This window comes from Podarcis erhardii (genome assembly GCF_964252035.2).
Source record: "Podarcis erhardii genome assembly, chromosome: 14".
Taxonomy (NCBI): domain Eukaryota; kingdom Metazoa; phylum Chordata; class Lepidosauria; order Squamata; family Lacertidae; genus Podarcis; species Podarcis erhardii.
Window position 1 is genome coordinate 53275155 of NC_138503.1, and position 14316 is coordinate 53289470.

Here is a 14316-nt window from a genome sequence, read left to right on the forward strand (position 1 = left end):
AATCCATATTAAATAACACTGTGTTAAATACAAAGACTCGATGGCCCTTGTGGTCTCTTCCAACTCTATGATTCTAAAATACTGATTTTAACAAGAGACAAGTGGTTTTAAAACAGTTGGGTTTCCTTCCCCCCGTTTCCCTGCGGGTCTGTATCTCATCCGCAGTTTCGTTCGCAGACGTTCTTCTCTGAAGCTACAAATTTGTATGAAAAGTTAGTAGAAAACATTTAGGACGATAGTAACAGCTGCCCCACCGCTGATTATACGGCAGGAAGATCTTACAAAGCATAAAAATAACCAGAAAAATCGGAGACTTGGGAAATCCAAGGCTGTCTGGATTTGCGTAAGGAGAAGATTTGTAGAAGTGGGGGAACCATAGATCAGGTGCCTGTCCCAACCTGGCGCCCTCCAGATAATTTTGGACTACAACTCCCATTCTCCCAGACCTTTGAAATTGGGGATGGCTGAAGAAGTCCTGTTTAAGCTATTGCCCTGTCTGAAAGTTTTCAATTATCATCACGAGTGGGAAGATAGATTGGTCAAGAAGTAAGCTCAACAGGATTTGCTTTTGAGCAAATGGAGTTTTTCTTTTTCTAGGAATGGATCAAAATGGCCCCAATCCAACACTCTTATTTTCTGAGTCCATTGATTGCCACAGTATAAATCAGCTGTAGCATGCTACAATTCAGAGCTGGATGAGACCCCTTATCACGGAGGCTGGATCTCCCAGCTTTCTGCCGCAACCTCGCTTCATAGGTGGGCTGGCCCTGCCATGCAGCTGCCTTGGGTGGTCCAAAGCCTTGGTAAAGGTAAAGGGACCCCTGACCATTAGGTCCAGTCGTGGCCGACTCTGGGGTTGCGGCGCTCATCTCGCTTTACTGGCCGAGGGAGCCGGCGTTCAGCTTCCAGGTCATGTGGCCAGCAGGACTAAGCCACTTCTGGCGAACCAGAGCAGCGCACGGAAACGCCGTTTACCTTCCCGCCAGAGCGGTACCTATTTATCTACTTGCACTTTTTGGCGTGCTTTTGAACTGCTAGGTCAGAGGTCAGCAAACTTTTTCAGCAGGGGGCTGGTCCACTGTCCCTCAGACCTTGTGGGGGGCCAGACTATTTTTTTTTTTGGGGGGGGGGGATGAACGAATTCCTATGCCCCACAAATAACCCAGAGATGCATTTTAAATAAAAGCACATATTCGACTCATGTAAAAACACCAGGCAGGCCCCACAAATAACCCAGAGATGCATTTTTTTAAAAAAGGACACATTTAACTCATGTAAAAACACGCTGATTCCCGAACCGTCCGCGGGCTGGATTGAGAAGGCGATTGGGCTGGACCCGGCCCCTGGGCCTTAGTTTGCCTACCCATGTGCTAGGTTGGCAGGAGCTGGGACAGAGCAATGGGAGCTCACCCCGTCGCAGGGATTCGAACCGCCAGTAGGCAGCCCAAGAGGCTCAGTGGTTTAAACCACAGTTCCACCTGCGTCCCATTTGACTCAGTCCCGATTCCTAATTGGGAGAAAGGGATCTGCGCTTTCTCCTTTGCTGCATGAAGGAGAGGCCAACTCTCGGGACGAAGGAGGCGAACCCCTTTTGCGACTCCAGCTGGGATGGCGGTGTGTAGAAAGGAAGAGTGAAGGTCACAACTGCGCACCAAGGAATGTACAGAGTTGTCTACGGAAGAGTAGGCTAGAGAGAAGAGGCTTTCCTTGTGTACTCACTCCGGGGAGCCCTGGGTTAGATTCAAGTTTTTGTCGTGTGTAAGGCAATGGGATCCTGCACGTTCCTGGTCCATCCCTGCATGGACTCGATCCGAGCCTAGGTTTATTTTATTTATTGAATAAATAAATAAGCTGAGGTCATGCCGTCTAGGGGTTGCATCCGGAATTTTTTGGGGGGGGATTTTGTTGGGAGTTTTTGCTGTTATTGATATTAATATTAATTGATATTAACTTTTGATCGCAACCAGCTATCTGCTGTGCATATAAAAAGGGGAATGTAACTCTGCTACATAAAGGAACTTGCTAGGACAAGTTAGGAAGGATATTAATAAACAATATACCCTCTCCTACCACCCTGAACGTTCCCACACAAAGCAACGGAGGCAGCAATGCCAGTTGCCAGAAGCCACGGGAGGGGAGAGCCAGAAAGGGCTCTTGGGTTCGAATCCTGGGTTTCCCACTGGGTCATCTGGCTGTCCCCTGGGAGAGCAAGTTGCTAAACCAGGTGGACCATTGGCCTGATCCACCAGGCACTTCTTATGCCCTCCGTGTGCCCTTGAAAGTTGCAGCAGATCCTGGGATCCTTCATGGAGAAGGAGCAGCTATCTGGACTCAGCATTTGGGAACTCTGGGAATTGTAGTTCTCGGAGGGGAGCAGGGCTTGTCCAACAATTCTCAGCACCCTTAACAAACTAGAGTTCCCAGGATTTTCTGGGAGAAGCCGTGACTGCTTAAAGTGGGATACTACTGCTTTAAAAGAATAGTGCGGATGGGGCCTAAGATTAGATACAGGTCAGTGAAAATGGGCTGAGACGACTATGAGACAGGATCTCTCTCTTCCTTTTGCAGCGAAGGAAGGAAGGAAGGAAGATCCCTTCTGAACCCCAGAAGTTTTTAACACATTGCTCTGCAGTTTTACATGGCTTGATTCAAAGTACCTTAAAGTGAGCAGCACAAAAGTGCTCTGAAATGCATTAGGTCTTTTTCTTTCTTTCTTTCCTTCCTTCTTTCTTTCTTTCCTTCTTTCTTTCTTTCTTTCTTTCTTTGCCTGCCAGATATTCTGTTAGCTCTTCCACAAGGAACTGTGGAACGAAAGGAATGGCAAGAGCGTCTAAGATTTGATGGCTTCAAGATCCCAGTGTAACTTTGGCTGGTGGGAACTAACGGCACAGTGCTGGTCCTTTTAACAGCTGCCAAGCCAAACCCTCAATTTCTGAAGAAGTGTGCATGCACACGACCCAGAACAAACTTAGTTGGTCTCTAAGGTGCTACTGGACAATGTTTTTATTTTATTTTTTTATTTCGACTACGTCAGACCAACACGGCTACCTACCTGAACCTCAGTTTCTCAGTTTCAATCTTTGCAGGATTAAAGTCCCCGGAAGTTCTGCTTCTATCCCAAAACAAAACAAATTCCTTCCAGTAGCACCTTAAAGACCAACTAAGTCAGTTCTTGGTATGAGCTTTCGTGTGCATGCACACTTCTTCAGATACACTGAAACAGAAGTTTCCAGACCCTTCTATATAGTGAGAAGGTGGGGAGGGGTATTACTCAGAAGGGTGGTGGGAATGGGTGATTGGCAGATAGCTGTGATGAGCCTGTTGACGACTCTTAACGACTGCAATAGGTCTTACAGGAAAAAGCAAGGGGTGGAAAGGTGAAAAATGGCTTTGTCATGTATAATGAGATAAGAATCCAAGGTCTTTGTTCAGACCAGGTCTCTCCATGGTTTTAAGTTTGGTGATAAGTTGTAATTCAGCAGCTTCTCTTTCCAGTCTATTTCTGAAATTCCTTTGTAGTAAAACAGCTACTTTGAGATCTTGTATAGAATGTCCTGGGAGATTGAAGTGTTCTCCTACTGGTTTCTCTGTCTTGTGATTCCTGATGTCCGATTTATGTCCGTTTATTCTTTGGCGTAAGGTCTGGCCTGTTTGTCCAATACCCCTCCCCACCTTCTCACTATATAGAAGGGTCTGGAAACTTCTGTTTCAGTGTATCTGAAGAAGTGTGCATGCACACGAAAGCTCATACCAAGAACTGACTTAGTTGGTCTTTAAGGTGCTACTGGAAGGAATTTGTTTTGTTTTGACTATGGCAGACCAAGACGGCTACCTATCTGTAACTGCTTCTATCCCAGATAGCCTTTTGCACAAATTGCTCCTGCTACCCCAAAGGAACCTTCTTTCTATCTCATCAGACTCTCAGCTCATCTGCCCCAGTATTGCCCAGCCTGGCTGTCCTTCCCATCAGCTGGTATCCTTTTTCTAACTGGAGATTGAACCAGAGAACTGAGCCAGGGACCCTCGGCGCCCGAATTCAGGTGCTCTTGCCACTAGGCTAAAGACCCTGACCTCTTCGACCACAAAGGCTATATAGAATGATGACTTCTTCATTTTTGTAAAATGTTAGCTCTAAGACTTAGTTTTCATAGTGGTGGGAAGCGGGTCAGGGCTCCGCTGCTTCCAGTGATGGAATGTTCTTCGATATCCCTGCACATAGAAACAAAATCTGTCAAGGAGAAAGCCAGGCACAGCGCTTTTTCTCCTGACAAACTCGTTTTCTATGTACAGACGGCTTTTTCAAATGGTCGTGTCGCCAGAGGTCATGCAATCCAGAAGGGCATATCATTTAATCTCCTGCCTATTAGAAGCAAGTTTAGCATTTTAGGACACTGCGGGAACCAATAGGCAATGTATTTATGACTGCATCCCGCAACTGACGCGCAACAGATTCTTAGCCCTTTGGCACCTTTTCCTGTGGTCATTCGTCACATTCAGGAGTCGCCAAGGCAAACATTCCTGTTTCCATTGAAAGATGTGGAAACAGCTCAGCTGAAGATGTCATTTCAAAGTCTGCAACATCCAGACAAAAGTTGGCGATTCAGATTTCTGTGGCCTCCCAAAAACTAGCCTAAGCATTTGACAGTCTGGCCCTTGATTGTCCCTGCTGTGACATCACAGCAGCTAAGCCAATTGCAGCCAGAAAGGGAGGGGCAGATTTTTGTGTGTTTGTAGGAAATGAGAATGCAACTAGTCAATTATGATGGACCCTTTGCAGACTGGTATTCATGTAAATCTCCTGTCAGCTTCCTATTCGGTTTCCTTGCTACCAGTTTGTGTCAACGAACACTTAGGACCACAAGGGCAGAGACTTCCAAGTGCCTCCAGAGGCCTGTTTATCTCCCTCCCCCCTTGCCTTTTCAAGAATATCCATTAATTGTTCGCTTCATTACAAAACCCTTGCCTAAAAACACTGATTTATAAAAATAAGAATAGAAAAAAAACAACCCTTGGGGCTTGGGCAAGTTTGGCCAAGGAAATAATACTCAAGACCACCATTTCCCATCAGGAGAAGGAGGAATCAGCACAGGGTCCACGTCTCCCAAGGGCGAACCGAAGGACAAGAGTCTGTTGGAAGGCTCCCCAAAATCCCTGGCGCCTCCAAATCCTCCTCCTTAAGGCACCTGTCTACCTGGAGGTTTCTGCCTCGACATCGCCCGGCTGATAGAGGTACCTCCAGATGGCGTAATAGTGGGTGCCAGCTCCCAGCGCCACGAAGAGGTGCCAGATGGCATGGGCGAAGGGGATGCGCCCATCGCTCTTGAAGAAGACAGTGCCCAAGCAGTAGAAAAAGCCACCAGTCACCAGCTCTGAAAGGCCGTCCGTGTTGGGCTGCAACAGGCAAGCGGAAAGAGAGGCCAGCGGTCAGTGATCAGGTGGCAGAATCCAGGGAGCACAGCCACGAGCCCCTCCTAAATACCGTATTTTTCGCTCTATAAGACGCACTTTTTCCCTCCTAAAAAGTAAGGGGAAATGTGTGTGCGTCTTATGGAGCGAATGCAGGCTGTGCAGCTATCCCAGAAGCCAGAACAGCAAGAGGGAGTGCTGCACAACGATCCCTCTTGCTGTTCTGGCTTCCGGGATTCAGAATTTTTTTCTTCTTGTTTTCCTCCTCCAAAAACTAGGTGCGTCTTATGGCCTGGTGCGTCTTATAGAGCAAAAAATACGTTAATTATTATTACTTTTAAAAGACCACTGAAGGCGACCCTGTTTAGGGAAGTTTTTAATGTCTGATGCTGTATTGTTTTTAATATTCAGTTGGAAGCCGCCCAGAGTGGCTGGGGAAACCCAGCCAGAGGGGCAGGGTATAAATAATAAAATATTATTATTATTATTATTATTATTATTATTATTATTATTATTAATTAAGCGTCCCTATTTTCCAGGGACTGTCCCAGATTTACAGAAACCGTCCCGGTTTCTGATTTGATCCCAGAATGTCCCAGGACGTCCCTATTTTCATCGGAGGGTATGGAGTTATGTGACCCCCCCCAAGCTGAGAAAATAAGTCACGGCCTTTAGAAGACATCTGAAGGCAGCTCTGTATAGGGAAGGTTTTTTAAATGCTTCATGTTTTATTATGTTTTTATATACAGTCGTACCTTGATTTCCGAACTGCTTAGTTCTCAAAGGTTTTGGCTCCCGGACGCCGCAAACCCGGAAGTGACTGTTCCAGTTCGCGAACTGTTTTCGGAAGCTGAACATCCGACAGGGCTTCCGCGGCTTCTGATTGGCTGCAGGAGGTTCCTGCAGCCAATCAGAAGCCGCGCTCTGCTTTCTGAATGTTTTGGAAGTCAAACGGACTTCTGGAATGGATTCCATTCGACTTCCAAGGTACGACTGTATATTGGCAGCCTCCCAGACTCACTGGGACAACCCAGTCAGATGGGCAGGATATAAATAATATTATTATTATTATTATTATTATTATTATTATTATTATTATTATTGAATAGGACGTCCCTATTTTCATCAGATACATGTTGGAGAGTATGGAGAAATGAGAAGTGGCAGCTGCTTCCGGGTTTAGGCAAGATCCTGCGAGAACCCCATGAAATTTTGGGGAACTCTTATGAGATCTTGTCATGGGCTGGCACTTTCACATTTTGCCTCAGGTGGTGAAACAGAACAGGCCATCCCTGGGCACGGGCACCTCTGAGCACCTTCGCTGGGTGCTAGACATTACGAGGAAAAACGCAGGACTCTCAGCCTCACGTAACGTGAATCTTATTCGTTTAATGCATTTATATCCCGCCATTCTTCCTACGTTTCCGAGCACAATTCAAAGTGTTGGTGCTGACCTTGAAAGCCCTAAACGGCCTCGGCCCAGTATACCTGAAGGAGCATCTCCACCCCCATCATTCTGCCCGGACGCTGAGGTCCAGCGCCGAGGGCCTTCTGGCGGTTCCCTCCCTGTGAGAAGCCAAGTTACAGGAAAACAGGCAGAGGGCCTTCTCGGTGGTGGCACCCTCCCTGTGGAACACCCTCCCATCAGATATCAAGGAGATAAACAACTATCTGATGTTTAGAAGACACCTGAAGTCAGCCCTGCTTAGGGAAGTTTTTTTTAATCTATTCTCAACTGCAATTGCTATCTCAGGCGTCCATTTTTTTCTGCACAGTGCTGAATCATTTGCTTTATCTATTCCCTGTCTATGTAAGAGCGCTGAATTGAATTTTGGCCAGTAGTGGAGACAGTAGTGGAGAAAGAAATAAACAACTATCTGATGTTTAGAAGACACCTGAAAGCAGCCCTGTTTAGGGAAGTTTTTAATGACTGATGTTTTAATGTATTTTTAATCTTTTGTTAGAAGCCGCCCAGAGTGGCTGGAGAAACCCAGCAAGGTGGGCGTGGTATAAATATAATTTTATTATTCAAAAAGTTAAAAATAAAAATCCCTCTTTTTAATTTCTTATTCTTTTCTTTTTCTTTTTCTTTCTTCTTTATATGTTAATTGTTTGCATTTTTGTACTTCGATGTTTCTTGTATGTTTTTACGTTTAGTGTTTTCTTATGTAACATTTTCTTTGATAAAATTTAATAAAATATCACTTTAAATAAATAAATAAATATATATATATATAATTTTATTATTATTATTATTATATTGCTATCCCCCCCCCCCGCCGCAGCTTGAAATGCAAGGACAGGACCATAAGTGCAAAATCAGTGCACTGCACTCCATCCCAGGTAACGTACCATGGAGAGAATGACCACCGCAGGAAGGAACCCCATGATGACATAGCACACCAGCTCCACCAACTTGTATCTGGAAAAAAGGAAAGCAACTTTCCATCATTTCCCCCACAATTAAAAACAGGAGGCATACATAAGGGACAAAAATCTGGGCTTGCGAAAAGCATTTCGTTCCACGAGGGGGTGCTGTAAGCCAACTTTGCGCCAGCTGTAGATCAACACATCGATTTACCCAGAGCTAAACTCTGCTTTTCAGCTAGTCATGTGAAAAGGTATTCCAAAACACATGTTTGCTGTTTCACAATTTATTCTTATTATTTACTTATATAATAACAGGCCCACCAAGTGTCCCTATTTTCCAGGGACGGTCCCAGATTTACAGAAGCCATCCTGGTTTCTGATTTGATTCTGGAATGTCCCGCTTTTGTTTAGGACATCCCTTTTTTTACCAGAGAAATGTTGGAGGGTATGCAACAGTTGCAGGAATTTATGTACAGGTGGGGGGGGCGGGTTGCCCCTCTAGCAGATCTCATGCACATGCAGCCCACTACCAACATCAGCACAGTCACTTTTGTGACTTTTGTGATTTGTCCCCACAAAACATTTCATCTCAGTTTCTTCCTATCTAATCAAAGGGCCTTTGCTGCACGATACCAAATGTAAGAATTCACTGATAAATGTATCTATGTACTGGTTCACTGGGAAAACTTTAGAAATTCATATAGACATGTGAGCTCAACTACTCAGCAGCCCCTCTGCCTGAGTGATAATCCCTGGCATCCTGATACCTGAGTGCCAGACAGGTAGCCATTCCAGAAATCACAAACCCAGATGAAGACAAAAGGGTGTGATTAACTTGGCTGGGAAACAGGGAAATGCAAATATCTCTTTTGTTCCACTTGATGGGTGTTTGGTGGAGGGCAAGGGGAACCATGGGGCAGGGTCCAGGATGCTCAGATTACTGCCACCAGACCTCCCCTTTCATGACGTAACCGTGATGTATGAGTGATGTAGTTTGGGGGGTGTAACATGGGGATTGTTGTTGTTGTTTAGTCGTTTAGTCATGTCCGACTCTTCGTGACACTCGGGACCAGAGCACGCCAGGCACTCCTGTCTTCCACTGCCTCCCGCACTTTGGTCAAACTCATGCTGGTAGCTTCGAGAACACTATCCAACCATCTCATCCCCTGTCGCCCCCTTCTCCTTGTGCCCTCCATCTTTCCCAACATCAGGGTCTTCTCCAGGGAGTCTTCTCTTCTCATGAGGTGGCCAAAGTACTGGAGCCTCAGCTTCACAATCTGTCCTTCCAGTGAGAACCCAGGGCTGATTTCCTTCAGAATGGAGAGGTTTGATCTTCTTGCAGTCCATGGGACTCTCAAGAGTCTCCTCCAGCACCATAATTCAAAAGCATCAATTCTTCGGCGATCAGCCTTCTTGATGGTCCAGCTCTCACTTCCATACATCACTACTGGGAAAACCATAGCTTTAACTATATGAACCTTTGTTGGCAAGGTGATGTCTCTACTTCTCAAGATGCTGTCTAGGCCTGTCATTGCCCTTCTCCCAAGAAGCAGGCATCTTTTAATTTCGTGGCTGCTGTCACCATCTGCAGTGATCATGGAGCCCAAGAAAGTAAAATATCTCACTGCCTGCATTTCTTCCCCTTCTATTTGCCAGGGGGTGATGGGACCAGTGGCCATGATCTTCGCTTTTTTGATGTTGAGCTTCAGACTATTAGCAGCTAATAAAAGTTTGGTTTCTCTTTTGTTGGGGGCTTCCATCTTGTTCCACCTGGTGGCAGGTGGGAGTCCTGTCGCCACAGTCTTCAATAAAGACCAAGCCTCCTGGCTGCTCTTTTGCTCTGGTACTCCTGGCTGGCGTCCTTGCTTTTTTGTCCAAGGGAGCCCTCAGATTTCTCCGTTAACACTCCCGAGTAGGAGCGCCTGAGGCCAAGTTGGCCCTACTACTTCAAGTAGCCAAGGGGCCAGGGGCATAGAGCATGGAGAACTGTAGTCTAACAACATCTGGAGGTTTTCCTTTTCCTTTTTTTGTAATATTTTTTATTAGGCTTCCATTTTACATAGTTAAAGCACAACCTTATTTTAACTCATGGGTCTTTGCTCCTATGACCTAATCGACTTCCCTCCCTCCTGCTTCATGGTTACCATAATTCCATTCTGCGTCATAGCATTTATACTTTTTTCCTATTTGTATTTCATTCATCTCCATTGTCACAACATTAAATGAATATATAAAAAGGTATCTGGTCTTATTTTGCTTTCAATCCGATTTTAAGCTGTATTTTAGTCGATCGTTGAATTTTATGTCTTAATATATTATATATTTTGATTTTAGCCACCCTGAGCCCGGTTCTGGCCAGGGAGGGTGGGATATTATTTAGGGAAGTTTTTAATGTCTGATGCTGTATTGTTTTTAATATTCAGTTGGAAGCCGCCCAGAGTGGCTGGGGAAACCCAGCCAGAGGGGCAGGGTATAAATAATAAATTATTATTATTATTATTATTATTATTATTATTATTATTATTATTATTATTATTATTCAGAAGCACTGCTGCCTTGTTGGTAGCCATCAATAGCCTAATCCATGAATCTTCTTTTAAAGCCATCTAAAATGGTGGCCATCATTGCCTCATGTGGGAAGGAGTTCCGCAGACTAACTCCATGCTGCGCAAAGAAACCTGGGACTTTCTGCGTGCAAAGGATTTCTGCCCTGTCACTGTGCCTCCACCCTTCTTGTCAGCACTCAGCACCCTGGGGGGCATATCGAGGTTTCGACTCACCGTTCATGGAAAAAGAAAACGTAGATGGTCCCGACGGAGGCCATGATCCAAATGATCCAGCGCATGTGGGAAGCCCAGGGTCCCAACTCCCGCAGATTCAGCCTGGGAGAAGAAGAGAGACCATTGAGTGCTTGAGAGAAACAGGAGCCTGGAAAGGGGAAGAGAAAGAGACAAACACATACGAGGAAACACACAATTCCAGAACAGCGAAGGAGGAGGGAGGTGGGACTGCAATGCTTACCTATGGACATTATTATTATTATTATTATTATTATTATTATTATTAATATACTGCCCTATTCCCAGAGGTCTCAGGGCAGTTCACAGAATAAAATCAATATATAAAACAAAAAATAGATAATCAAAATAAAAACAACAACTCAATAACACACACACACACACCCCATTTTAAAAGGGCATAGGATGTCATACAGGTCAGCCAAGGGCCTGGTTGAAAAGGGACATTTTTGCCTGGCGCCTTTGTTATACACCTTCCCTGGGGAGAGCATTCCACAGACGGGGAGCCACTGCAGAGAAGGCCCCGTTCTCGTGTTGCCACCCTCCAGACCTCTTGTGGAGGAGGCACATGAAGAAGGGCCTCAAAAGATGATCTCAGGGTCCGGGTATGTTCACATGGGAAGAGGCGATCCTTGAGGTATTGTGGTCCTGAGTCGCTTAAGGCTTTATAGGTCAAACCCAGCACTTTGAATTGAGCCCGAAAACTGATTAGTAGCCAGTGCAGTTAGACCGGGATCGGTGTAAGATGCTCAAACCGTCTTGCCCCGGTGAGCAACCTGGCTGCTGAATTCTGCACCAGCTGAAGTTTCCAAACCGTCTTCAGAGGCTTAAGATGGGAATCATGTAGGTGGCTTCATGAAATAATAACAAATATTATATCTATTATTATTACATGCGTATAGGCCATTTATCCCCCAAGGAGCTCAAGGTGGCGCTACATAGTTCTCCTCCCTCTCCATTTAACCCCCACAACAATCCTGCGAGGTAGGATAGGCTGTGAAGGTCGTAACTTGCCCTAGGCTTGAACCTTGGTCTCCTAGTCCAGTACTCTAACCACTACACCACACTGCCCCTCTTCAAGTTTCTGAAAGGCTGGGTAGACAGCTTGCGAGAACTCACCAAGGGGCGTAGGAGGCAGCTATGAAGAAGTAGATGACCATTCTGTCAAACATGTGCAAACAATGTTCCACAGTCCTGCAGAAGAGAAAGAGAGAGAAAGAACACTGCTTCATACAGGTGTGGTAGGGTCAGTCTGGATGATACCTAGGGGTCCCTTCCAAACTTCTGATCCTGTGCAGGTGAGGCTACATTAACAGGAAAACCAGCCAGACAAGCGCTACCATTTCCATGTCCAAATGAGTTGCCATGGAGACAAATGGGCTGGCCTTTCCCCACCTCACCTGTGTGGGATGTGATACATAAGTAACAGTCAAGCACAGCATTCCTTGTTTTCCTAGAGTGGACATGCGGGGGAATGTTTGGTCCAGCCAGTTGAAAACTTCCTGTTTCCTCCTGGCCTGTGTTGGCATGCAGAGGGTTGCAGGGCCAGCTGGCTAGCCCCAGCTGGGTCGTCTCCTTCCAGCCGTCCCGCTGCGAAGACCCATCAGCCTCTGCTCCAACGTAAAACAGTGACCCAGGCTTCAAAGCCAGGGCACACTATAGCAGCAGAGCGAACTGGGCACACAGATTAGGCGTGAGGCTTGTGGAAGCATACTACAACTACGGATTTATTAATCATAAAGCAGGATAAAGAAACATGTCGTCTCTCTTTGTCTTCTCAGAGAGACAGAGAAAAACAAAAGCTATACAAACAATGGAAGTTCCTAGCAAGCTGTGCTGGTATGTAAACAGACATGTGACATGCAACAGTTCATGTCTGCAACGAAGGGTGGAATGGAATTTTCCAACAGCCTGGAGCATCCTTCCTCTTGCATGTGACTAGAGGTGGGCGTGACCTTACCTGTCCAGGTAACAAAAGGACAAGGCACGCAGCACACTCTCTCTCTTTTGACTTCCTCCATCGTTGGAGCAGCTTTTTAGCTAGAGGTGCTCTGATGGCTTCCAGAGGACACTGGGATTGTCCCCACATAGGATAGATCCACATGTATATACTTTGTAACTAAGCCTGCGTTCTGGGATCCAACTGTGAACTGATGATGTGAGTAAACTTCTTATATACTTTACACAAGATTGTGGCGTGTTCATTCTTTTAAGAGGGATATAAGGGGACTTAAAGGCAAAGGGACCCCTGACCATTAGGTCCAGTTGTGGACGACTCTGGGGTTGCAGCGCTCATCTCGCTTTACTGGCCGAGGGAGCCGGCGTACAGCTTCCGGGTCATGTGGCCAGCATGACTAAGCCGCTTCTGGCAAACCAGAGCAGCGCACGGAAACGCCATTTACCTTCCCGCCGGAGCGGTACCTATTTATCTACTTGCACTTTGATGTGCTTTCGAACTCCTAGGTTGGCAGGAGCTGGGACTGAACAATGGGAGCTCACCCCATTGCGGGGATTCGAACTGCCGACCTTCTGATTGGCAAGTCCTAGGCTCTGTGGATTAACCCACGGCGCCATCCGCGTCCCATAAGGGGACTTACCAGGAACCTAATATTGAGAGGCTTAAACAAGCCTGCAACCTGCTATCTGCTGTCCGTTTAAAAGGGGAATGTAAAACCCTGCTAAGTTATAGAACTTGCTAGCACAAGTTAGGAAGGATATTAATAAACAAGAAAGCCTCTCCTGCCTCCCTGAACATTTCCACAACCTGGCCGGCTGCTATGGCATCCTAGGATGGAGATCAAGGGGCCAAGGTGGGCTCTCTGCTTGCTGCTGGAGAGACAAGAGGCCTGCCTTGCTCAAAGGGCAAGCGAGCTCCATCGCCGCCATTGCCCGCCCTTGCACCGCAGACGTCAGAGTTACCGCAAGTGGCTTTTCTTCCAGGAGATGGTGTGGAAGATGGTGGAGACGATGAACAAGCCAGACAGCCCAAAGCCATAGATCCAGGCGGAGATGGTCTCCCAGGGGTTGTCCGAAAGGACATGGAGGATGGAGCTCCCCAGGATGCTGGGAATGATCCAGAACTGAGAAGGAAGGAAAGGGAAGGAAATGTCTTTATTTCCCCCTTGATCGGGCCACAACTAGCAGATTTCTCTCTCTCTCTTTTTTAAAAATATTTTTATTAAACAATTTCAACATAACAATTTATCAGTCCAAATATTCAACTACATTATTCTTTTCGTTGGTATTTTGTTATCTTTCCATTTTGGGGCTAGTAATATTCTAGCCACTGTTGTCGCATACATGAATAACGTCTTCTGCTCTTTTGGCAAGTCTTGTCCTGTAATGCCTAGCTAGAAAGCTTCTGGCCTTTTAACAAATGTTATATTCAACATTTTTTTCATTTCATTGTGAATCATTTCCTAAAACCTTTTGATTATTTTACAATTCCACCACATGTGAAAAATCGTGCCTTCTTTTTCTTTACACTTATATTGAACCGCCCTGAGATCTACGGATAAAGAGCGGTAAACAAATTTAATATCATCATCAACAACAACAACAACAACAACAACAACTCACAGCATGTGTGGCGCAATTGGCTGCATGTTCATATTCTGTGGGCTGGTACCTCCGATTGGGCGGCACTCTGTGGTTCATAAACCTTGAAGGAGGAGAGATGGAGAAGAGAGGCAGAAGTTCAGCAAACAGGTTGGTCTGCAAGTAACAGTATGAATCTCACTAG

General features: G+C 45.8%; 1 protein-coding gene across 2 annotated transcripts in view; it reads right to left on the bottom strand.

Moving 5' to 3' along the window:
• Window positions 1-3976: 3976 nt before the first annotated feature.
• Window positions 3977-14316, bottom strand: part of MMD2 (monocyte to macrophage differentiation associated 2) — a 39941-nt gene continuing 29601 nt past the window's right edge. For both annotated transcript variants that reach the window (XM_081840059.1, XM_081840058.1), the window contains exons 2-7: window positions 14154-14235; window positions 13494-13654; window positions 11694-11768; window positions 10557-10658; window positions 7759-7828; window positions 3977-5391 (exon numbers count right to left, since the gene is read on the bottom strand). In XM_081840059.1, the coding sequence (XP_081696185.1) occupies window positions 5188-5391; window positions 7759-7828; window positions 10557-10658; window positions 11694-11768; window positions 13494-13654; window positions 14154-14235 (694 nt within the window). In that variant the 3' untranslated portion in view covers window positions 3977-5187. The remainder of the gene's footprint in view (window positions 5392-7758; window positions 7829-10556; window positions 10659-11693; window positions 11769-13493; window positions 13655-14153; window positions 14236-14316) is intronic.